Below are 25,745 nucleotides of genomic sequence, written 5' to 3'. Positions count from 1 at the left end.
AGTGGGCCAGCTTGGGCCTGGGGGGCACGTACCCCCTTGGGCCTAAGCTGGCTCCAACCCTGATTGATGTAAAAGAGGGCACATGGCATTACTTCCACGATAGAGTTTGGTAGCACTGTTGTGGTCTAGGATTAGAGTTGTCTAAATTTGCTAACCCTAATAACTCAAAGATCATGGATTCAAAAAAGAAAACAGTCTCTCTGCCTGCGGAGATAAGACTGCATACATTTAACACTCCAAATCCAACAATGACAGAAGTCTCGTTCACGTGTGCTAGTCCCCCTTTTGTTTATTATGAGGGTTTGTTCAGCATAATTGAAAGCCATGACATACTTGAAAGACAAATAATTCTCAAGCTGGATCATTCCATACACATTAAATCCGAACTCAACATGTATCTGCTTAATAGATGATTACAGTTGAATTTGTTATGACTACATACATACATGTTTGGGTGATATATATATACACACAAATACATAGACATTAAGGTATACAGAACAAATTATAACCCAACTTAGTATTACATTAAAGGACACTTAAATTCTCCAAAAGTCTTCAATTAGCCTTCACAATTATAACTTGGAAAAAAGTTTCCTTCAAGTCCAACATTGTGGAGTAAGAGAAGCATATCTGATATGGTACAGAACCACTAGGACAAATTGATCTACTTTAACCAGTTATGGTTCCAATCTTATATTCCCCATTAGCCAGTCCAATTTTTTTTTTTTTGGCCCTAACACATCCTCCGTCTTGTTCTGGTTGTCCCACTCATCAAAATCACTTTGAAATTGTAATACTTCTCAAGACACTTGTTCATTTCTACATAGATGAACCCTCTAAAAAAAGTCAATTCAATGCACGAGATCCCTGCCATTGCAAGGTCTTGGAAGGTCAGACATACACAACCTTATCTCGGTAAGGAATGGTTGTTGTCAGTTACGAACCCGTGACCTTCATATCATAATTTTTCAAATTTTCAAGGTCATGTCAGGATTTAAGTGTTTAATATCACCACTATGACGGGGAACTCTTGGACCCAAGTTAGATTCATTATTTGATACATGAAGCACATGACACTGTTAACATAGACAACATCAAATAAGTACATGTCCAAATCAAGTTTAACAAGAAGATATACATATATATATATCACAGCTGCAGATTTAAGTCTAGCTTATGTTTATCTGATGCTTGATTGGGCATTTTGTCCATGTGAAAGCTTCCTGGCCAAATCAGATCCATTGCTTCCTCAACCATAAAGGGTGTCCAAGCCACCCCAAACCCTATGGTGGCATCACTAAATCTTGCCACCACACTGCTCCCTTCTCTGCTTGGTTTGTGCACCAGTGAGTGAGGCTGAACACCAATCGACCGCAACGTCGATGTCGACGAGAGAGAATTGAATGGAGGTCCCATGTTTGTTGTCATCATCATCCTCTGAGACTGACCATACCTTTTAGCAGCTCCTCTTTCCCTCTTGTGTGCATTTTGGTGACCACCCAAAGCTTGTGAGCTGAAGAACTTCCTCATGCAAAAATTGCATGAGAACACCTTTTTCGACTTGATCACATCACTCTCTGAGGAGGCAGTGAAGGGCTCATTTAAATTCCCACTATTGAGGCTCAAACTCAACCACTCACCCAAATTTTCATCTTCTAAAACTGTTTGTTGATCTCTCTCATCATTGTCACTTGTCTTGGATTCATCATAGGGGCTGTTTGGTGACATGTATATCTCTTTTCCTTCTTCTTCCTCACTATGGAAGACCATTGTAGCACTACCACTCAAGTTTCAAGAAATGGAATTTGAGTGCCACTAAATAAGGGGGATAGATCAAGGAGGGTTTTAATGGACAGGAATAGAGGGTATATATTATAAGACAAAAGAAGTGGCAGTGGATATTAATTTATATTTATTTAATTATATCTCATTTTTATCCTAGTGTTCCCACATAATGGAGATTTTTTATGGGGCAATAGTTATGTCATTTTCTACTATTGGCTATGTCAAGATTAGGGTTCTTTTACTTGTCTTCTTTATAAATTCTAAATAGAAAGGGTTAGTAGCACAAAATAAATCATCCACTAGGCCATTACTTGTCAAATCATGATCTAAACCTTTTTCTGTCTTTTTGCTTAGCTATGGGACATTAATATGTCCCAATATGTTGTTTATGTTCCTTTCAAGATATGAAACACAATGTGCTCTTGTTACGATGTCACATGAAAATTAAAAGTACATTACCCCATTTATATGTCCATCATCTACATGAAAATTAGAGAACTATCCATTATATGTCCGTCGACACAGGAAATCCAAATCCCCTTCTGTTCATAGAGGATTCGATGCTTGTCCTGCACATGAAAACAACAAACGTAATTTTCATGGGGAATCCAACACGAGACCGTGTGAAACTCCTTTTTGCCTGTGCATCAAAGGACGGGAGGGAATTCTGTTTCCTACGTACCCCGAGAGAAAAAACTGAAAGTAGACTAATTTGAGCACTATTTTCAAGCTGGTGACTATTTTCGAGACTCGAAGTTGCATTCCCACATTGTCAATCCGTGTTTCATTGCATGCCATAGCGACTTTGAGAGGTATAAAAAAGGATTAACAAGTCATACGACTAATAGGCATTAGTTCAGATGATATAATCTCCTTTTTCTGTCTTTTGCTTAGCTATGGGACATTAATACATCCCAATATGTTGTTTATGTTCCTTTCAAGATATGAAACATAATGTGCTCTTGTTACGATGTCACATGAAAATTAAAAGTACATTACCCCATTATACGTCCATCATCTACATGAAAATTAAAAGAGAATTATCCATTATATGTCCGTCGCAAAGAAATCCAAATCCCCTTTTGTTCATAGAGGATCCGGTGCTTGTCCTGCACATCAAAACAAAAAACAACGTAGTTTTCATGGGGAATCCAACAAGGGACTATGTGAAACTCCTCTGTGCCTGTGCATCAAAGGACGGGAGGAAATTCTGTTTCCTACGTACCCTAAGAGTAAAAAACTAAAAGTAGACTAATTTTAGCACTATTTTCCACCAAGTGACTATTTTCGAGACTAAATTGCATTCTCACATTGTCAATCCAAGTTTCATTGCATGCCATTTACTAGTGCGACTTTGAGAGTAGTAATAAGGGATTAACAACTCGATGTGACTAATAGGGGTTAGTTCAGATGATATAATCTCTCATTATTAAAGGGAATGTTGAGTGTTCGAGTCCGACTACGGACAATATTTTGGTTGAACGTACATTTACTTGAACTTTCAAAAAAAAATACATAAAATCACCGCCCCTTGCATGTGTCACATAGATTGAACATAATAATATTATTATTAGAGAGAGAGAGAACTGCACAGAAGTTCCAAAACAGTTGATGCTCAAGACATTATTCATTACATATTGATGCACACAAGTGGACCAATTGGAAAAGTATAATTAATAAGTAGGCACAATTCTCTACTGTACTTTGGAGCTTAAAGTCATAGCTTACTAGTACTTTATAAAGTGTTTCATGTCAGGTTAGGAAGGCATATTTTTATGGACAATAGCAAACCACCAAAATTAAATATTAGTGTATTTATACAAAGTCCATTAATGTGTATAACACTAAAATAAAATAATAAAACTACAAGCCAAATAAGAAAATTAAATACACAGAGAGAAATTAAAAGAATGAGGTAGAGAATGACAAGCTTAGATAATATAATTTTTTCTATGATATAGTAGTGAAATGATGAGAGGTGTACAATTATTAGAATTGTTTAGATACCAAAAAGTATATATATTTTTGTGTTTATATAATTTATTTATTGGAAAATGGGGCCTGCGAAGTGGCAATAATGTTGAGAAAAAGTATGGAAATCGGTGGGGGTGTGAATAAACAAGAGGATCTATGTGGGTGTCTTGATGTAGTGGGCAATGTATATGTACAGTAGGACAAGAGCATTGAGAACCACTTGTACTTATTCTCAGAATTCTGTTCTGGAACTCAAGAAGACAGCAGTCCAGTGTCCCCATATTTGGCTCTCTCTCTCACACACACACACAGACTCTCTCTCTCCTCTCTCATAATGGTGCAATGAAAGGAGCTTTGCTGATGAAGCTTCTTTAAAATAATTGAGGTGTTGAATAGATGACTCAGAGCTTGAACATCAGACCTGGCCTAATCTTCTCATGCCAGCGAATGCTGTAGCCCATCAAAGTGAGAGCTAAGGATTCAAGTCTCCGTAAAGACAAATGGGTTTGTGAGTTTCTTGTCGAGAAAACAAAAAATATACATATATATATATGCAGTTAATGATCTAGAACCACTCGAGTTTCGGTTTATTATGTGCATATTCCTATATATATTTACATGTTGCATCCAACAACATTCTGGGATGTCATGGATATCCTATTTTATTGGCTAATGCCTCATTCTGCAAATGGTAAGTCTATTATAAAAGTGTGAGATAAGGTGACCTCATCCTTATATACAAGTGCGCTCATGGTAGCCCGTGTCCTTAGCTAAAGTGATCAATTAAAAAAAGAAAAAAAAAAAACGAGTCTGGCTTAAAGTCCAAATTAAGTGCTTCAAAGTAAAGTAACATGTTCCTATGGTAAAGCATGATTTTTCTGATATATTCTTGTGGTGAGTTCAATCTACATGAATATATGTGAGGTATCTAAAGAGCTAAGAAAATGATTGCAACTCATCATCTCCTTTGTAAGCCTCATCACTGTGTATCTGATTCCCCACACATGAAATATATATCCAACACAGAGAGGTCTCTCTCATTGATTCCTGGTTCTTGCTTGGCTAGTTGAGAACCCCACTTGCTTTTTCATTTCATTTGATTCACACACTAGAATTAGTAAACATTTTATAAAACCAACTAATTATTATAGCTGGTTGCTACACACAGTATACTTTATAAAACCAACTAAGGACATAAGAATAATAAATAATAATAATAATAATACTATAGATCTCCTCGGCCATTTTTATGCCAATTCTTATTATTTTTGTACCTAAAGTGACTCAATCCTCTCCTTCATACACTCATTTGTCCCTAAAGAGACTCAATCCTCCTCACCTCCCACTTTGGGTAGTAAAGCAGATACTACTAGGCTACAACCCTTCGATTATGCCAATTATTTTCGAATTGTCATTTCACTAGGGTTTGTTTTTGTGGCATTTGATGTCTAAAAGCATATGGAGATCAAACCACTCCAAGTCATAGGTGGAAATATAAGTTGTATGAGTAGTTATGCAGGTCAGCTGATAAAAGGGAAATTTTTCAGAAACTTTTACTTGCGCAAAATAGATAAGCAATAACTAGTACAAATATGAGGAAACTTTTTTCGCACCATCTGGACCAACATTCTTTGCCTTGTCTGGTTACAACACTTCATTCAACTAGAATTTTTTCGGACCGAGTAGTAGGAGTTCATAACCTGAGTCACATAAAGCGAGAGCGGGAGCGCAATAGCGGCAAAATTAAGTCACAAATAGTGGGAACGGAAACAGGAGCGCGTGCGGAGCGTGAGAGTGGAAGCACGCTTGGAGCGTGAGAAGCGGCACCCGTTCGGAAGGATTGTGTGACTTAGTTCAACACAACTTTAACAGAGAATGCATAAAAAACTCATACTAATATGATTTAACTTGTTTCCAACCTTATTGCCCTACCCAGACATACCTTTTCAAAGATGAAAGGAAGGATGGAGCTAATAATTGATTTTTATCATGTAAAATCCTAACACTGACAACTAGAATGAGCAAATCTGAGCAGGCATATAGATTAAATAGGAGGAGGTTGGCTAAAATTATATGTCAATATTATCCAAAGCAGATCAACTACAAATGGGATTGATTGCCTAGTGTAAAGTAATAAATAATAATAAACACTAAAAATATATATTTGTAACAGCCTCGCCAAATTGATAAGAATGTCCGAGTTAGCATTTCATAGTAACATCCCCAAACATCAAATCGGTGGCCTAATACTAAAATGAAAAGCTTTGTTCCCCAACTCTTTTAACTTATTGAACAAATCAAACACATAGTAACACGCCCAAACATCAAATCAGTGGTCTAATACTAAAATAAAATGCTTTGTTCGCCCAACTCGTTAACTTATTGAACAAATCAACACATCAAAGGCAAAAGAATATCCATAAAGTCGCAACAGATGGAAAGAGGAGCCAAGACGAGAAATTAAAGTAATATGGGACTGGATGCGTGGCATGGTCCTAACATGCCCATGTGCTGAAAACTTGTCGCACTTCCTAGGCGTTGAGACTTAAATTACACCGTGCTCAATGATTAAACATGATGTCACATTCTATGACAAGACCAAAAAGTAAGCTCAACCTGCTGTCATCCCCAAGGACTGTGTAGCCTAGTGTGGTACTTCCTCACCTTACAAAATAGAAGGTGGATGGTTCAAGTCCCCATAGGGCCAAAAGAGTGTGGGGGTGTGAGTTTCTTGCCAAAGTAAATAAATGAATAGTTCAACCTGCTGTTCTGATTTAACAAGAATAATTAACCAAATATGTTAATTTAACACCATGACCAGTATACAACAATATAGGAGAGGACAGCAACCGGACCCTAACTCATCTAAATTGAACCAGGAAGATGAGATCCAAATTCTCATGCCTCACCTGAAAATATGGGATATGAGAAAACTGAGAATGATGTACAATTGGATGATCCTCTGTTGAGAGAATTCAGAAGTCCTTTGCTCCATTGACAGCAGGAACTTAAGTTGAGCATGTTGAGTCCAAGTCTAAATACTTTCAAAAGACACCAACCAATTGCAGCCTTTAAAGCATGTCCAAATTTGGCTTTGAATGTTGACATCAACCACGAACAACAAAATATAAACTTACCAGCCATGTCACTTCCCCAAAGATGCTTTACTCTCATACAAGACTTGCACCGCTGATATAGCTAGCAGCGCCTAAGTTTCAAATTTTGCAAGATAAGATGATAAGCAAAAAGACCAATTGAAAGGAGAAGTTCAATTGAAAACTTCTGATTTGTCAACCATTATAAATGGAACTAACAAACATAAAGTGACAGGACATATAAACAGAAATCGATTAATTGTCCTAAAGTCGCTTTATTCTCATAGAAGACTTAATGTGCTGATATAGCTAGAAGTTCAAAATTCAACAAGCCAAAGCCCAAAATAAGTTTGATTGAATAGAAACTCTAGGATAGGTCTCTATGTAAACCAATTTAATGTGTAACCTACATCCTATTTGATTATAATGTTAGGAGCGGTTCCCAAACACACTTTACTATCTGATTTTAGGAATTATGGAGTTCCATGAAAGTCCAATAAACTAAGGAATACATTGGCCATAAAATTCAAGGAGAAAAATAAATATATGGCCAATATACCATCAATTGCAAAGATGAAGCAAGAGCCCATGAGTTTTACAAGCAGAAAGCATGAAGAACCAGTAATTATCACAGTTCAAAAATAATTAAATAGTGAAATCGTAAAACAGTCTCTTAATGTAACTAAGTTCTTTTGAGAACAACAAATCAAAACCAACCTCCCACTTTCAAAGAGGATTCACCACAAAAAGTTCTTCAGATCGCACATAGCATAGCACTTGGCATGCTGAACCAATAATCAATTCAAGTACCTACAACACAGGATAAGAGCAATAACTATATATTATTAAAAGAGTCTTATGCAATTGGACACAAAGCCACCCCACTCACATACATACACAATATTTGCTGACATGAACCAATGCAAACACAATTTAACAACGGCACAGATCCAAAGTTGGGGAAAGCAAATGATCTCTCTATATCTATCATGACTCTTCCGATTAGTCCAAAAAATTCAAAAGAAAGAAAGAGTGCTCGGATGGTACATGTCAAAGGGTCATACTAATCACCAAATTTTTTCTGTTCTTCAATGGTATAACGGTACATTTATATACCATGACAGCTATAAACCATCAAAAAAATCACAATTTATGTTAGAAATTAAACAAAACATAATGTGGGTACTGAGAAGGGAAACACCTTGCCATGCAATGAATCCAATAGCAAACAGAGAGATGATATAGAATTACTTCCTGTTCATATCTTAAAGCTGGCCAGCTCACTTAAGACTTAACACAGTAGGTATTTTTCACCTAACACAACTTCCTCCCCCCCCCCCAACCCATCACCAAAAAAAACAAAAAATAAATAAAAATAATAAAAATATCACATGACCATATTTGACTTTCAAGTGACATAATACAACTCAAGGAAATAAAGTGAAATTAAGCAATCTACATTAAAAAATAACTATGAATAGACATTTCCTCATGAATAAACACATAAGCATATATTCACCCACTAATGCACACTGCACAACCTAACCTCGTATCAGAACTTTCATTTTTTCCTCTTTGAGTGTGCTCATGAAATCACTAATTAAGAATATCTTATGTGAAACATTAGACAATAAAAAGATTCTTTTTAAGCAGGAATCCAAGTAATATGTGATGTTCAAGCAAGTTCCAACTCAAGTCCAATTCATGTTGGGTCGTCACAAACTTGATCTTAAATACTCGAGGCATTTTAACATTACCTTTAACCAACTGAACTCTTATCAATATATTATGTTAACATAACCAAAACCAGTTTAAACCTAAAAAGCCAGTTAAAAATTAAATTAAATATTCAAGTAGATTAAAAATAATTTTAAATAATAATCACATTGACTAGTCTTTAATTCTGCATCCTTGCCTAGGCCCACCTTTTGACCAGAGTTCAGTTCAGGAAGACCCAAAAACAATTAATTATAAATTCCCGAGCAAAACAATGGATCCTATTATGAACACGTAAGATGCCAGGAACAGGTAAGGAACTGCCAATTCTACTTAACAACAATGTTTTAAATGACATTCATAAGCTAAATTTGAAAGTCATTACTGTTTAGAAGCTCGGGATATTACAAACAGAAGATCCAATGTAACCAGTTGTGTTACCAAGACTCTCTTATTCCCCTTAAAGCATCGGTGCCAACACGACATGGGTATCTGGATGGAGTATGTGAGCCTGAATACTTTTAATCTTGCCGATGAAAGAAGAAAAACTCAAATGTGATAGCAAAAAGGGATTACCTTTTGAGATAATGGAATCTTTCTTTTTTCGCCACATCCATTTAATTTGTTTATTACTCCCTCCATCCCAATTTAAGTGTCGCTAATGGGGAGTAATAATTTTTAAGGGGACACATGGGACATGCATTGTCTCCCTAAAAAATTACTAACTTGCCCTTTTAAGTTTTGAATATTCAAGTTTGAAATTTTAAACTTAGAAGACATATAAGGAAAGATGTAAAATATATTATTTGAAAAAGGAAAGCGGACACTTATTTTGGGACAAACAAAAAAGGAAAGCATGATACTTATTTTGGGACGGAGGGAGTATTAAGTACTTCTTTAAAGAATAATAACCTCATGCGTTATTCTTTTATGCAACACATATTATGTTTTTAAGTGGCATGTATCCAAGTTTTCAATGCATTTCAAATTTTCAAGTTGAGTCCAAGTGTCCTAAGAAATGGGATTCTGACATTTAGACACATACACATACCTGATACATGTACCCAAGTACAAGTAACATAGCAATGCAATAGATGTCACACTTAAAACCGAACTAGATTACAAGGTTTTTTATTGGACATTCTACTATTATTAGCGAATCAAAATTAAGAAGAAGGATCCAACGGCAAATAGAAATTAATAATGGTTCTTAATCTATGTTACATGGACTCTTCAATAGTAGGTGAAGTACCCGTGTTCGACGCACATTGCTCGAACATAGGTATGCAATATGAGTCTGGGATTTTTTGTTGGACATGCACCTAAAAAATAATGTACAATAATTTAATTTATAATATTATTGCTTCAAAATGAGTAATGTTGAAAACAATGTTACATAAAGACATTATTTAACCTAGAAAATAGAATAAAATTATTAAATAATACGAATCTTTAGCAGTGTCAATGTGTCTTTTTGTTTGAGAATTTGAGTCAACGTGTCACGACTCACATACCGAAGGCCATGTAACATAATACTTAACTACATTTACTAGAAGAAGCAAAGATTAATTGAAAGGTCCAAGGCTCAAACTGCAGGCCAAAACAAAGATAGATAACAAAACAGCAATGAGAAAAGATATCATAAATACAGCAATGAAAAAAATTATCAAGGATACTCTTCATATTTTTACTTCAATCTAGGACCATTCACTGCAAGCACTTTCTAAGTAATAAAATCACAACAAATTTTTTGCACAAAATGTTCTAAATTAGAAAAATGAATGTACTTATGTTTTGATGTAGTAAAATACCATGAGATGATTGTCAACAAGTAAGAATATGCATACTATAGCTCAAAAATTCCTCATAAAAAAATTAAGAAAAAAAAAAAAAAATTGAACAATGAATATTCAAAGTCTAGATACTAATGTCTACCTATGCCATTTTAATACACCACTTTCTGGAAAAGTATATCCTAATTTAACCAATCAACAAAAACAGAAATGTTGAGATTTCATAATAATTGTTAGCTAAATCAGGTTAAAGAAATGTTTCACCTTCAAATTACCTGTAAAGCATACAAAAACATTGAAAATGCAAAGATGGATGAGACCCTGTAGGTTAGGTAGTAATCCAAACAAAAGCAGGAACATATGTTAAAAAGAAGTAGCTAGAAACCAAATAAAATCAAGCCAACAAATAATATCCCAAACAATAACTAAACTTTAAATTACCAAATTCCATAAATATATACTTGCTCAATAGCTTGCTAAAAAACCACGTTGTATAGGAAAATCTCTCCAATCAGTTCAATCAAACTCCCAACATCAAAAAGCACTCTTCCATGCCCCTAGTTTGAAATAACAAAGTATCTAAACAACCAATTTTATTTCTTTTGATGTGTACTAAGAAAAGGGTGTGAAGAAACTCGAAATGGTCATCAATTACCGCCAACAAAACCCAATTTAATGACGATAATCTGCTACCTCACAAGACATAAATCAATAAAACAGTCTAACAAGACAAATAATTAAGATTAATTGAATTGGTGGGTTTGATGATTACTTGGAGCAGTATTGTCCAACACAGATCAATGCAATAAATAGTAAGAATCACAAAGAAAGCACAAAACTAGCGATCCTGACAAGTACGGCAAAATAAGGTACCCTGAGACAACTCGCAACACGCCCGAGCCTCGACGGTGATGTGCGATGTCAGACGAGAGGATGCCACGACGCTGTGCAGAGGTAGCAGCGATTGCGCGCACCCAAACACTCCGAGAGTCCTTGAGAGACAGAGAAATATACGAGAATTATAGCAATTGATGACTGAAAAAGAAATGAAGGTTTTTAGCTGGGAAAACCCTAGAAATGGAGTTGGAGGTACATACCTGGGGTTGTTGGAGAGCAGGCGGCGAGAGTGAAGGTGGTGGCTGCGAAGTGGTGGTGATGGGAGTCGGGGCAGGGATGAGGAGGTACGTGCTGTTGATACTCTCACGGTGGATATCAGCGACCTCGAAAATGATCCGCAACGAAAAGCCATTGTTTTTCTGAGAGAATTCGAAAAGCAGACCAAAAGGTTTAAGGGTTTTAGGTTTTTGTACATAACCTTGATAAAATGGTAAATTACGCTCAACCACATTCTTTAATTTTTTCTTATGCATATCTGTTGACCAAATTTTATAAAATAATAGTAATATTTTTCTTCTTTTATATAAAAATCTTGTCCATCTTTGTATAAAAATCATAGCATTATTGAGTTTTACATTTAAAAATATCGGCAGTTAGTGAACGGGTTTAGAAGAGGTTAAAATAAAAATTGTTAAACCGTGCTTAAACTTTAAGGGAGGTGAGTTTAGAGGAAGTAAAAGTTAAAATTAAACAGTTTATTTGTAGATAATTTGTTTAAACTTAAGGGAGGTAAGTATAATTTATTTAAATTGAGCTTAAAGAAAAGAAAAATAAAAATAAAATAAAGCTTCAAAATATCATTACTCTATAATTTATCTCCAAAAAAGAGTAGTAGAATAAAATTTGTCATTTTATAAATAAAATAAAATAAAGTGCAAAATTACAAAAGTATAATTTTTGTACAAGTTAATCTTACTTGAGAAACAATCATGAAGCTCACAATAAAGATTATTAAACAGTCAATTGAAGGAAATTCATCAGTCAAATTGAATCAAAATAATGTTAAAAGAACCTCCTTCATATAAATTTAAATGAAAAAGATCATCCAATGGATTTTATAATATTTGTTTGTCAAACTTGTTAAAATGATTTTATCATGGTTAAAATCATATAGTAATTATTTGTTTGCTTAAAAAAAGGGGGAAAAAAAAAATAAAATAAATAAAAATAGTATAATTTGTGTAAAAAAATTTCAAACTAAATTACTCAACAAAATACATTTTTGTGAATCCCACATCTTATTTTCCTTTGTTTAGTCACGTTAATTTTCATATTAGAGAAATATTTTTCATAATTTAAACCCTAAACCTTTGGAAAGAACCTAAAATCACATGATCCAATGTCACAGACAATTTATTAAATTTCTAATATTTCATGGCGCCAAAACTCATTAACAACCCATAACTAAACCATGTCCTCAACCACCCTTATAACCACCCCATCCATATCCACCACCAATTATGCATCCCTTTCGCCACCCTCTCAGTCCACCACCACCACCACCACCACCACCACCAAACACCGCCATCCTCCACCAACAGACGGGCTCGCATTTCTGATCGACAAATCCAAAACCACTCACCAGCTCCTCCAAATCCACGCTTCCCTTATCCGCCGCGGACTTGACCACCACCCAATCTTGAATTTCAAGCTCCAGCGGTCTTACTCCTCTCTTGGCCGCCTCGATTACTCCGTCGCCCTCTTCGAACGAACCCACAACCCCAATGTTTTCTTCTACACCGCCACTATTCACAGCCATGCCATGAACAACCTCCATGAACAAGCTTTCCATTACTATGTCCAAATGCTGACCCAAGGCATTGAACCCAATGAATTCACATTCTCTGCAATCCTAAAATCTTGCCCTCTCAAACCTGGAAAAACTCTTCATTCACAAGCCTTGAAATTCGGGTTTGATTCCAATACTTATGTTAGGACTGCTTTAGTTGATGTCTATGCAAGAGGGGGTGATGTTGCGTGTGCACAGCAACTGTTTGATACAATGCCTGAGAAGAGTTTAGTTTCTTTGACTGCAATGATCACTTGCTATGCGAAGCATGGCGATGTTGGGAACGCTCGGTTACTGTTTGATGAAATGTTGGAGAGGGATGTTGTGTGTTGGAATGTGATTATTGATGGGTATGCTCAGCATGGTAGGCCAAATGAGGCTTTGGGTCTGTTTAGGCAAATGTTGTCAGCTAAAGTGAAGCCTAATGAGGTTACTTTAGTATCAGTTCTCTCTGCTTGTGGGCAGCTTGGGGCGTTGGAATCAGGTAGATGGGTTCACTCTTACATTGACAATAATGGGGTTCAGTTGAATGTTCATTTGGGTACTGCTTTGGTTGATATGTATAGCAAATGTGGCGGTTTGGAGGAGGCCCGCTTGGTTTTTGATAAGATGAAGTACAAGGATGTCATTGCTTGGAATTCGATGATTTTTGGGTATGCAATGCACGGATTCAGCCAAGATGCTTTGCAGTTGTTCAGTAGTATGTGCCGGATGGGTCTCCGTCCTACTGATATTACCTTTATTGGCGTTCTGAGTGCTTGTGCTAATGCAGGGTTGATTTCCGAGGGATGGGGCTTTTTCCATTCGATGAAAGATGAATATAAGATTGAACCGAAGATTGAGCACCATGGTTGTATGGTAAATCTTCTTGGGCGAGCTGGGCATTTACAGGAAGCTTACGAGCTTGTTAAGAAGATGAAGATTGACCCTGATCCCATCTTATGGGGAACATTACTCGGTGCCTGTAGGCTCCATGGTAATGTTGGTTTGGGAGAGGAAATTGTGGAGTTCCTTGTTGGTCGAAATCTTGCAACTTCGGGAACATATATTCTTCTGTCTAATATATACGCTGCAGTCGGGAATTGGGATGGAGTGGCAAGAATGAGGACCATGATGAAAGACAATGGAGTCTGGAAGGAGCCCGGCTGTAGCTCGATTGAAGTGAACAATAGGGTGCATGAGTTCCTTGCTGGAGATTCGAAGCACCCAAAGTGTAAAGAAATCTATATGATGCTGGAGGAGATGAATGGATGGCTTAAGGCTCACGGTTACACCCCGGCAACAGAAACTGTATTACATGATATCAGAGAGAGTGAAAAGGGGCGATCCCTCGAAGTTCACAGTGAGAAGCTTGCCATTGCTTTCGGACTTATCAGTACTCAACCGGGAACTACAATCAAGATTGTGAAGAACCTCCGAGTGTGTTCAGACTGTCATGCTGTGACTAAACTGATTTCAAGAATCACGGGGCGTAAAATAGTTGTGAGGGATCGGAACCGATTCCACCACTTTGTGAATGGTTCGTGTTCTTGTGGGGATTACTGGTGAACAAACAGTAGATTATTGATCTCATGTTGCTGAAAGAAGCAGCACTTATTGGATGAATGTTTATTTTGTTTGGCATTGTTTAGCTATTCAAATTTCAAATTGTAAAGAAATTCTCCTTTTTAATTACCTCCATTTTTGTCTACTTTCTATATCATTTAGCAGAATCAGAACTAAAATATTTTTCATAAGTAATGTATTGCGAAAACCATCGTATGCAATTACACAATTTCATGGCCATGACATTTGACTCTCAAACAATTAGAGTCTTTATTGATTAATAATTACTTTAATTTGGACTGGCACTGTAGATAATTATGTAATTAATAGTTAAAGGGTTATATTCTCAATTTTTGCATATGCTACTTGTATTTATTTTGTATTGATTATGGTTGATCACAAAATAAATTCGAATGCCTTTAGACAAAATAGTTTTTATTTATTAATTTACTAAAGTATTATTTTTGTCAAAGAAATATTTTATTGTGATCAAGTTGAAAAATAATCAATTAGTCAAAATAAATATTTTAATTGTGCAGTTAGATTGATGGTTTTAATTAACCGATAGCTAAAATATGCATAGATGGGTCAAGATACAACATTGATTTAGTGGTTATTTACTATTTGATTGGAGATTAATAAATTCTTTTAGTAAACTCGAAATTAATTTATAAATTAATTGAATTGAGTCCATACCAAGAAAAAAAGTAAGCCCGAGAAATTCTCAATGAAAAAAATATGTGTGATCCTTATTGAAACTTAAATATATATTTTTCTTCCATCCTCTTTCCCGTGTTTGCTTTATTAGTTTCAGTCCGAAGTTTTGAATAGGTTAATTCGTATAATTTTGACTATTATGATTATGAAAGTTATATGTTTCTGCCTTTTTGAATGTTGATATTACATTTGTCTATCATTTTCTTAATTCTAAACCGGGCTGATGATTTTCTTAATTCTGCCAATGATAAAAATGATTATGACTGGTAATGCAGTGACCCCTCTTACATTCTCATGTGCTCAATTTAGTTTTTATAGTTTCATTTTTCGGTTCATACTTTTATTGCTAATTTTACAATAATATCTATTAATAGAATGTTATCGTATTTGATAATAATAACTTTATTAAGGAATTAGTGTAATTTGTATTTATAAAAAATAAAAGAAACATAATTGAGTAATGAAAAAGAGTTACCTAAAATATCAACCTATACGCAGTTTTAAAAGTTCGAAATTATAGTTTCATTCAAACGCTCTATTAAACTAAATTTGGTAACAATTAAAAGCGCTTTTAATTGTTACAAAACACATCTAAATGCAAATTTTTATAATAAAAATGCTTTTAAATCGTAAAAAAGGAGACTGTTGATCCAAGAAAATATGGTATGCTACTCAGTCTAGAACCATTCTTTCTTTTGAACTATGTTTGGTAGAATAAAATTTGTGACTTAGGAATTACACAATATAATGTAAAAAATCAGTGTTCCAAATTGAATTATTTGTTGTCAGTATGATTTTCATAAGGTTGTTAACATATAAATTTATTTTTTCATAAGTTTGTAAAGAAAGTACATAGTATCACCTATTTTCACAGTTATTTTTAGGATTTTATATATATATATATATATATATATAATTGTCCAACAAATCTAGAACTACATGTGCGTGTCAAAATTGTCCAAGTAAACCCTTCTAGTGACGCCTATAAGTTTTTAGCTATTTTCACGTTTTCACTTTGTCCCATAGAATGTTCCAGATCTTACAAAAATTAATAAACATTACATTGACCCTTATCATTGTCCAACCTCTAGAACCATCCTGTATTTTATTAATAAATATGTAGATGAAAGACAACACATATTATATTCTGAAAATAAGTCAAGGACAAACCCTTATTTTGCATGCCCCACACACATATTATGTTATGAGAATAACACCCGCGCAGAATGGGATGGGTTACCCTATTAGATGATACATATTGCCTTTATGAAATGAAGCTTTCGTGACTGACCTTTGTTTCACAATGGACTCTGGCCGTCCAATCTGACTCAAATTTTTCTTAAAAGAAAACCAATTCACCAGAACCATCCTATATTTTCATTAATAATTAAATATGTATATTAACGACACAACACACATATTATGTTCTGACAATAACCAGGACAAACACTTTCTCCATTTTGCATGCAGCACGAGATGCAAATGGAAGCTCAGAAAATATATGGGATGCATTATGGTAAAGAGCGAAAGGAGATTTGATTGCGAATTATTGATTAATTGCTTTCTCCTGCCGAGCTGCTTTCGCGGAGCTATTTTGCCCTAATAAAGAAGGTGGAGTTCTATCTACAGTAGCGATGCATATTTACTTTTCTTGATAATACTCATATGTGTGGAATTTATTAATGTTAACATAAACTCAATTACTTTTCAAAAGGGACCTATTGGCCCGATCATTTTTTCAACACTAAAGATTGTTTCAATGTCATGAAAACTGATATAAGGTTTGGGAAATTGAATGTTTATATTTGCTAGGTTGGTTGCTAAATTGGAAGATTGTTTCAATGTCATGAAAACTGATATAAGGTTTGGGAAATTGAATGTTTATATTTGCTAGGTTGGTTGCTAAATTGGTTTCCACAAGTAACCTGTTGGGTGTATTTATAGCTTAAAAAAAAATCTACAATTTCAAAACATTTACTTTCTTCTAGATTTCTAGTTCAAATAGATTCAAAACATTTACTTCCTTCTAGATTTCTAGTTCAAATTTAGTCAACTGATAATATCAGTCTAGATATATATCAAATCCTCTTACTTGAGAAGTCTAGAATAGTGCCTCAAATGAAAACTGTATAAGTCTTCTAGTCATCCCTAAAAATTGAATAGCATTTCAAACCAATATTACAATTGATGAAGTTTTTTTTACCAAGGGACTATTTTAACAAAGAAATTTTTTTGTCTATCAATACCCTATAACATGGTTAAATGAAAACATGCCCAAAACACTAGATCAAATTCGATCACCTTCAGAAAAAACATGAAACATTTCAAAACATAAGGGTTCTTTGGTCAAATATATATCCTGCAGCCGGGAATTGGGATGGAGTGGCAAGAATGAGGACAACGATGAAAGACAATGGAGTCTGGAAGGAGCCCGGTTGTAGCTCGATTGAAGTGAAGAATTGGGTGCATGAGTTCAAAGAAATCTATATGATGCCAGAGAAGATAAATGGCTGGCTCAAGGCTCATGGTTACACCCTGGCAACAGAAACTGTATTACACTATATCAGAGAGTGAAAAGGAGCGATCGCTTGAACTTCACAGTGCCATTGCTCAGTACTCAATCAGGAAGTACAATCCGAGTGTGTTCAAACTGTCACGTTGTGTCTAAACTGATTTCAAGAATCACGGGGTTTAAAATAGTTGTGAGGTATCAGAACCGATTCCACACTTTGTATTGTTCGTGTTACTGGTGAACAAACATTAGATCAATCTAATGTTGCCGAGAGCAGCACTTATTGGATGACTGTCTCTACTGGTTTATTTTGTTTGCCACTGTTTAGCCATTCAAAATTCAAATTGTAACGAAATTAACACCAATTTTTTCTCTTCTTTCTATATCATTCAGCAGAATGAGGTAGAACTAAAATACATTCCACAAGTGATGCAACAAATGGTTTTGGTTAATCTGCACATGTGGAGCATTGAAGAGTTATCAATAGGTGCTATTCATCCACTTGATTGAAAGGTTCATGAGTTCAATTTTACAGTATTTTCCATCAATTAAATGATCTGCCTCAAAATAATTGAACCAATTGAAAATGTAAAAACAGAGATTTATGAAGACTGAACACTTTTAAGAAGTGATGAGTTAGGGTTTCAACTTACGTAAATCTGTACACAACTAGCTATCCATCTAACCCCCTAGAAACAGTGGCCTGGCAGGCATTTGAATGACAACTGCAAGTTACTAAAGTTAAAAATGAATAAGGCCAGTGATGCCCTCATCTACAACTGAAAAACAAAACTACCTTTCCAAAGTGCTTCCCCTTCTTTTCTCTCAAATGGCTGGATTTCTATGTGCCAAGTAATCAGCTTAATCTTTCCGGAAAGCGCAGAAAGGCCGCCTTGTTCCAGCATCAAAGGGGGGACTTTAGAAAACCCTACATTCTAAAATCCAAAACACAAACTGTGTTGTTGGCGAAACAGGCAGCAAACTTGTCACCTTCCTTGTTCCAGCAGACTTCAAATATGCCTCCATTGCCCGTATATGTTCTCACGACCTTGCCTTCTTTCAATGACCAAATATGCATAGATTTATCCAGAGAGCCACTGGCCAAATACTCACCATTTGGGCTAAAAGCAACAGAGTATACAGGTTCCCTGGCAACACAATTGCAACACACTTGTTAAAAATAAAACAAGCATGACAATCACCAATTTTACATTCAAAAAACCAAAGAAACATGCAGTTCCTTTTAGGTAAACCTCAACTAAAGTTCATGAGTGGTGAAAGTAGTTCACACAGCAAGAAGGCTCAGCGGGTGAACCATCGTATTCTGACAGGGAATTCATCATTCCTAAGCACTAGAGTTCAACTCATAGGATTCTAGACAATGGATTCAAAAATCCCCAGAACAAGCTACAAATCAATAGGGACAATTAAACAGAATTCAGTCAAGACAAGAATGTCCTAAAATGCCAGAAATCAAAAGCCTTATTACATTATAAAGAATATACAACTCTCCTATGCAAATTTTTAATTTTTTTCCTGAATGTGGTTGATTTATTATTAAGATACTTAAAAGTACAGAACAAGAGAGAAGGAAAAAAGCTTCTCAGGTGCAAAATAAAAACAAAAATTACAGCAAAAACAAAGGGACAGCTTATACCTCCTACGCAATTTAATCATCTGGTAATCATTGTTAAAGAATCTGGGACATTTTTCATTATATTTTATTTATATTTATTTTATGATTAAATCAGATTTTGAATCTTATAATCATAAAAATATGAGAAAATCCCAATGCCAAATAAAATAAAAAATAAAAAAATAGATATTCTCTAAAGATTCACTGTAGAAAGATAGGTCTGCTTCAAAAGATTCACTAGCCTCTGTATTGAAAAGTGTGTATTATAGACCAAAAAAACATTGTCATATAATGTGTCTCAGTCAGCTCTTCGTGAGAAACCAACATGATTAGCCAAACAATATCAACTTGAAGATTACTACCTACTGAAGTAAGGATTTGTTGGAGCTGCTTCTTTTTCATTCTAGGATTTATGGGCACGCTTAACCACTGGAAAGTTGAAAGCTGACTCACTCACGGAACACTTTCTCTAGGTCATTGAAGAGGGCACTTTCTGAACATCCTCCTGAAGGCCCTTTTGAAGAATTTGAAGAAAGAAAAGAGGTATTGATACTGTAGTATAAGCATCGATCGCGGGTAGGCGTTGAACCTAAAGCTCGAATCGAAAGACTCAGTCTCACCGACCAGAAGATGGAATTGGTTGCCGCGGATAAGATCTGTTCTTCAGTTTGCCACCACTACCTAGTGTAGTTCCCAGCAGTGCAAGGTGTATTGGAGGACACAAATTTAAACCGACTTAATCTTCGATATTATTTACATAGAATTACTATTCTCCAAGCTTTTATCATTACACCAAGTAGTGGACCCTTGCATCATAATCTTACCACGTTAAGTCGTTAAGTTATAAAGTGAATTATACTTCTCATATGGTAATTCACACACCAATGTACTATCAAAGACAAGGAAAATAATCATCTGAGTTCCATCAAAATAACTAAAATACATGGAAAAAAATTTACTTTTTAGGTGAGCAAGTTGTTTTTGGCGGGAGACACTCTACTTGTTAGTAATGGTGTCTTGCACCACCTGTTCAAACTCTTGGGCATGATTTTTTGGTATAATGAGGTTGAGCTGCTATTGCATGGCTGTCATAACAAGGAACAGAGTATATACTTGTTTGTGTGTGTACAAATACTTTAGGGTTTTAGAAATCATGAAGAAGAGAATAAGACAACTTAGTATACTTAGTGGACTTGGGTATTTTACAAAATTTCTTTTTTTTTTTTTTTTTTTTTTTCATCACCTGGAATTGCAGATTTCCAATAGGTGAGGGGTTTAATTGTCAAGTTAGAGCATAATTCACCCAACCATCTAAGAGTTGCTTCTGTTTGCCAATAAACCAAGGGGTGAAAAAGTATTTTAATAGATGTTAAAAACATATTCAAGAAAGGAAGGTAAAAATCATCACCTAATGATCAAGTTTTGGAGCAGAAAGTTAGTTATAAAACCACAGAATGACTTTGTCCTCCACTATGAATGTAACTAAAAATGCTACAGATCAATATTGGAACCTCACTTTTACATGCGCTCTTTTATGATAAAGGCATATAAGTTCACCTTATTGACCAAGGGCAAAAAATATTATCTTAAGAGATGATCCAGCTAAAACCACAACAATGGCTCAGTTCCCAACCACAAATGAAATTGAAAATGCCCATTTATTAATCACAGATCATTCTTGGAACCTCACGGTTACAGTTACTTTTCTATGATGAAGCATGATCAAAACCATATAAGTTTAGTACCTGTGGCCATTCAAACTGCAGAGAAGTCTCCCTAGTTCAACATCCCAAAGCTTCACCGTTGAGTCAAATGATGCACTGTGTAAAAGCCAAAACCATTGAATGTTTGTGAGAGTATTGAACTGAAAGGCAAATAGAATGTAATATCTCGTGTGTAATGGAAGTCCTCTGTCTACACTAAATTTACAAAAGCATCTTGTTACACCAACGACCACAAATATTAAGGCAAACGAATTATTCATCACCTAGATAAATGTACAAGTATCAAAAGTCCAGTAGGTTCAGAGAGAGAGAGAAGTTGAAGAACTGAAATTGACAGTTTAATTTAATAATTTTATCGACTTTTTCTGGTTTTAAGAAGTAGCACACCTTGCCAAGACTAATTGCTGATTAGGATTGTTTGAGCCTGGACCAGTAGGACTCCATCTGATGGTATATATCTCCTGCAAGATATTTAAGGTTTGTAATAAGCATCCAACAAAATAGATTAATGAATAAAAATGAAGATATATGGATTACGGAAAAGGAAAAGGAAAAGAGAAATAACTAAGTACTACCCTAGCATGGTCTCTTAAATCATGAACGTACTTGTCCTGCTTCATACTCCATATCTGCATCAAAATTTCATATCAGTAGCAAAAACAATACAATGTGAATTAATCATTACTAAGAAGGAGAAAAAAAAAAAAAATTGAAAAACATATATCTGGTTCGCTTGAGAAGCAAACATACATGACATAAAATGGCATATCCCTCTTAAAGTATAGAAATCAGGAAACTAAACAGGATATCAGCAAAAAATGAATATATCATGCATGGAGCAGGTACTGGCAACACTTCCAAGGCAAATTGTAAGTCTATAAAGTAAAAGGAAACATTAGTTACCTTCGCAGTGAAGTCATCAGAGCAAGATGCCAACAATGAACCTGTCGGATCCCATTTGACACAATTAACTTCACTCTGAAATAACAGGAGTCCAAAAAATGAGCTATAATTTTAGTACTATGGTATAAATTTCAAAGTCTTGGTGCATTTTTTTTTCATGTAAGATTTAATGCTCCCAAAATATCACACAATATTTCACATTCTTGTTACTACTTAATGCTGCTTGGTCAAAGTAACCCTCAGCTTAATTGAGGATATGGCTTTACATAGAGCAGACAGGAGAAGAGTGAAGACAGATCAATGCAGTCAACTTCAAGTACTAAAATTGCATGTTATTAAATTTGAATTAGACCAACTGAAGCAGAAAAGAAATCAGTAATTTGAGGTAGCATGATGAGAGTAATGACCAGTTAATAGCAAGAACGAACCTCATGCCCAGAAAAGGTTTTGATTGGCCGAGACTCTCCAATCTTGCCAACATAAATCATAGTGTCTGTGGAGCTTGTTGCAAATGAAACATTGTTTCGCCAATCAACGTCAAGTGTTGGACCTATTAATAAGAGGTCTAAGGAGTTTAATCCTGGCAAACATATATATATATATATATAAATATATATATATATATATATATATATATATATATTTAATCAGAGAAACAATCAGCACTAATTCCTAATATCCAATCAACTATGTAGCACCTGAATGAAATTCAAATTGTTGTTTACATTCCTCTGTTTTCACATCCCACACAATGGCAGTTTTATCACAGCTCCCAGTAAGAAGATAATCGCCCTTCTTGTTCCACTTCAGAGAAAATATGGGTCCTTTATGTCTGCTTAAAGTAGTCTTTAGTTCGCCTGGACAAAAATAACCCACATAAAATAAACTGAGGAAATTTTAAAATGCAGTAAAAACAAGATAAGAACAAGGTTAAATATATATATACATACACTATTTTAGATAAATCATAAATATGGACTGGCCGTGCCTGGTTGGCCTTGGATTTGTTTGCCAAATCACTTCTCAAGGAAAATGAAATAAGAACTAAAAATCTCTCCCCCTCTCTCTCACACACACACATAGTTGTTAAAAGGCTTGCTTTGTGTACACAAGAATCAGCATCCAAAGGCAATTTCAGCTCCTACAAGGGGATAATCATTGTAATCCAAACTGAATGACAGAATTTCAATTACTTTACAAGGAAGATTGGCACAGAAGTAGGATTCTAACTCATGATAATACCAAAAGAACTCCCTACAGAAGTCCAAAAACTGACTAGGAGCGCACATCTGAATGTGCTAGATGATTGGTTGCCGAATTCAGTGGGCATGTGGATATCATGGACCAACATTTTTAAGCATTCATATGAGAAACAAACTCTACAGCTACAGGGTACAAAGGAAGGAGGAGATCTGAGCAACAATAAAAATTGAATTAATGTATTGAATATTCAGCGCATAATGAAGATATCTCTAAGGACGAGGGAGGAACCAGGGCTGATCTTGATGCAGTTTAAATATATACTTAGATTCATACATACATATAAAGATATACTTCGAGTTTTGGCATCTCTGGAGCACCAAAAAATAAAAAGCCCAACTTTGCAAATCTGTCCTCTTCCTATCCGTCTGACCTCAATTCAGAACCTATCATCACCACGAGGTTTTAAAGTTGCGGTAACAGCCGCTGCAACGGTGATGGTTGCAGTGACACAATTGCAGTGGAACAAACACATAGCGTAATGGATGATACATGACAGACACGAATACCAAAGCCACAACTTTTGTGCCACAAGTCCAGCAAAATGTAGTTTACGCTTGTTTTAACCCCAAAATCCCATAGAGTCAGGTGTGATGATTTTAATAATTTTTTCATAACTTTACATGATTTTAAAAGGATTCTGAATTTTATAATGATTATAAGCCATCAGAAAAAAATATTTATTAATTCTTAGAGCATACAGACTCTTACACATTATAGAACTTATCAAAGTCACAGAATTTTCAAACATCATCATGTGTCATGTACTCCTGTTACACAAGTACAAAATCAAATGGGGAAGGTCCATAAAGATTTGGATTGGTAATCTGGAAATAGCTAGATTGGTAAGCTGGAAATAGCAGCAAATTTTTTAATTGTAATTTCAGAAAATAAATATGGGTTAGAGTAGATAAATCTAACCTAAATCAATCCAAAAAAAAACACGCGCACGCACAAAAACACACACTCATATATATATATAAAGAAGTTTGAAACTTGCCACAAAAGGGACTACCTATTAGTCTTGATTAAGATCTTATAAATTTGTTGCTTCAGAGGGTAAGTCCACGGTAATACAATGTTTCCAAACACCCTAATCTGAAAGCTTAAAAGAAAAATTACAGGAAATCCAAAATTGACAGAAAAATCATGGCCATTGTCACACCTATAAATTTAAACATCAAGACAACTACATTGATCCACAACGAGTTTGACACCTGATGAAATCATTAAGTTAGGAAGCACAAACACTTCTCCTAGGGGTGCCATAGTAGTATCGGGCACGCGGACATTCGTGGGACACAATCCGGACACGTGTCCAACACGACTAGAAATGTCCTAACGTTTGAATATATTTCTTTCTGGTTGGACACGGCATGGACACATAGGGGCACGGAAGAAACACAATTGGGACACTTTCAGGGCACAGTGAGGTAGTATTGTAATTATTATTTTTAGAACAATGTGATTCCAATGAAATTTTAAAATATATTATGAGGTAAAAATAATATGAAATTTAAAAAACAATAAATATCTGGCTCTAAGCTCCAAATTAGTTATTTCATTCATGATAATGTGGATAAAATGAGCAAATCTTATTTACAAATATATATAATATATTATATTAATTATTTTTTGACATATCCCTGCCATATCCATGTACTATTTTTTTGAGATTTTATGTATCGCCATATCCGAATCAAGTCATACCCATGTATATATCAGTAATTCCAAGCCATTACGTAAAATACTTTTACCTGACTGATAATTAAAGCCACGGTCACAAGCTAACCCTTATCTGTTGTGCACATATAGTGAAAGAACAAGGCTGCCAATTCCATTTAATTGTCATATATAAGCAATATTAACTGAATACAACTAGCCTCTAATAATTTACTGAGACGTTTCAAACCCAAATGATCATTAAAATTTTGGAAAAATTAACTTCAGATTGATCGATCAGTTCATTGTTCATTGTTGCCAACAAGGAAAATTGTTTGGAGCACGAAAGTTGAAGGGGGGTTCGGCTTTCGGCCTCTTAATCAAGGCTCTTATGACAATCATTTGGAAACGAGTGCTGCTCCCTCAGTTAAATTCAAGTCAGACCTAGTTAAACCATGATGATCATGACTCTCAGTTGGCTTATCATATGAAAATATTACCTTCTGGCTTCTGCCCCATTTATCCCTTTCATACCTTTTAACTATTTAAGTTAGCAACTGCATTAAAAGTCAGCCAAGTTCTGGAATATGAATTAAATAGACATCCACCTATTAAGAAAATTGGGTGCTGTTTGATAAAACCTGAAAATTAAATACTGAACAATGTAAGAGCTGAATTTTAAGTACTGAATTTGTAAGTTGTAATTGTAACTTGAAAACCTCTTTTAAAACTTT

General features: G+C 35.0%; 4 protein-coding genes across 6 annotated transcripts in view; 1 reads left to right on the top strand and 3 right to left on the bottom strand.

Moving 5' to 3' along the window:
* Positions 1-1,053: 1,053 nt before the first annotated feature.
* Positions 1,054-1,870, bottom strand: LOC132266947 (zinc finger protein 4-like). Its single transcript, XM_059767967.1, has one exon. It carries the CDS (start codon positions 1,771-1,773, stop codon positions 1,153-1,155), a length of 621 nt encoding a protein of 206 aa, XP_059623950.1. The 5' UTR covers positions 1,774-1,870; the 3' UTR covers positions 1,054-1,152.
* A 5,532-nt stretch (positions 1,871-7,402) lies between these two features.
* On the bottom strand, positions 7,403-11,692 carry LOC132266946 (uncharacterized). 2 transcript variants are annotated; one of them, XM_059767966.1, is made up of 3 exons: positions 11,464-11,686; positions 11,240-11,358; positions 7,403-7,667 (listed from the first exon to the last, which is right to left on the bottom strand). In XM_059767966.1, exons 1-3 carry the CDS (start codon positions 11,676-11,678, stop codon positions 7,660-7,662), a joined length of 342 nt encoding a protein of 113 aa, XP_059623949.1. In that variant the 5' UTR covers positions 11,679-11,686; the 3' UTR covers positions 7,403-7,659. The 2 variants fall into 2 exon arrangements, with proteins under 2 accessions (XP_059623949.1, XP_059623948.1); XM_059767965.1 differs by lacking the exon at positions 7,403-7,667 and having other exon boundaries at positions 10,993-11,358; positions 11,464-11,692.
* Positions 11,693-12,317: 625 nt separating this feature from the next.
* LOC132266944 (pentatricopeptide repeat-containing protein ELI1, chloroplastic) lies at positions 12,318-14,726 on the top strand. The gene has a single exon (XM_059767964.1). It carries the CDS (start codon positions 12,675-12,677, stop codon positions 14,598-14,600), a length of 1,926 nt encoding a protein of 641 aa, XP_059623947.1. The 5' UTR covers positions 12,318-12,674; the 3' UTR covers positions 14,601-14,726.
* Positions 14,727-18,288: 3,562 nt separating this feature from the next.
* The window catches only part of LOC132266943 (WD40 repeat-containing protein HOS15), a 29,536-nt gene continuing 22,079 nt past the window's right edge, over positions 18,289-25,745 (bottom strand). For both annotated transcript variants that reach the window (XM_059767962.1, XM_059767963.1), the window contains 7 exons: positions 22,788-22,946; positions 22,518-22,639; positions 22,090-22,164; positions 21,762-21,815; positions 21,574-21,647; positions 21,208-21,282; positions 18,289-18,974 (listed from right to left, as the gene is read on the bottom strand). In XM_059767962.1, coding sequence (XP_059623945.1) covers positions 18,755-18,974; positions 21,208-21,282; positions 21,574-21,647; positions 21,762-21,815; positions 22,090-22,164; positions 22,518-22,639; positions 22,788-22,946 — 779 coding nt within the window. In that variant the 3' untranslated portion in view covers positions 18,289-18,754. The remainder of the gene's footprint in view (positions 18,975-21,207; positions 21,283-21,573; positions 21,648-21,761; positions 21,816-22,089; positions 22,165-22,517; positions 22,640-22,787; positions 22,947-25,745) is intronic.

The sequence above is a fragment of the Cornus florida genome, unplaced genomic scaffold, assembly GCF_030987335.1.
Source record: "Cornus florida cultivar Cherokee Brave unplaced genomic scaffold, ASM3098733v1 CherokeeBrave_3.0.0_Hap2_Chr07, whole genome shotgun sequence".
In the NCBI taxonomy this organism is placed as follows: domain Eukaryota; kingdom Viridiplantae; phylum Streptophyta; class Magnoliopsida; order Cornales; family Cornaceae; genus Cornus; species Cornus florida.
The sequence above is the reverse complement of the archived record's forward strand: the minus strand, read 5'-3'. Positions and strand labels throughout refer to the sequence as shown.

Bases quoted from the DNA above. Each gene is read 5' to 3' on its own strand.
- LOC132266947 (XM_059767967.1), bottom strand. From the start codon at position 1,773: ATGGTCTTCCATAGTGAGGAAGAAGAAGGAAAAGAGATATACATGTCA.
- LOC132266946 (XM_059767965.1), bottom strand. From the start codon at position 11,678: ATGTACAAAAACCTAAAACCCTTAAACCTTTTGGTCTGCTTTTCGAAT. The intron at 11,359-11,463 runs GTATGTACCTCC...CTGTCTCTCAAG, and splicing joins CTGCTCTCCAACAACCCCAG to GACTCTCGGAGTGTTTGGGT.
- LOC132266944 (XM_059767964.1), top strand. From the start codon at position 12,675: ATGTCCTCAACCACCCTTATAACCACCCCATCCATATCCACCACCAAT.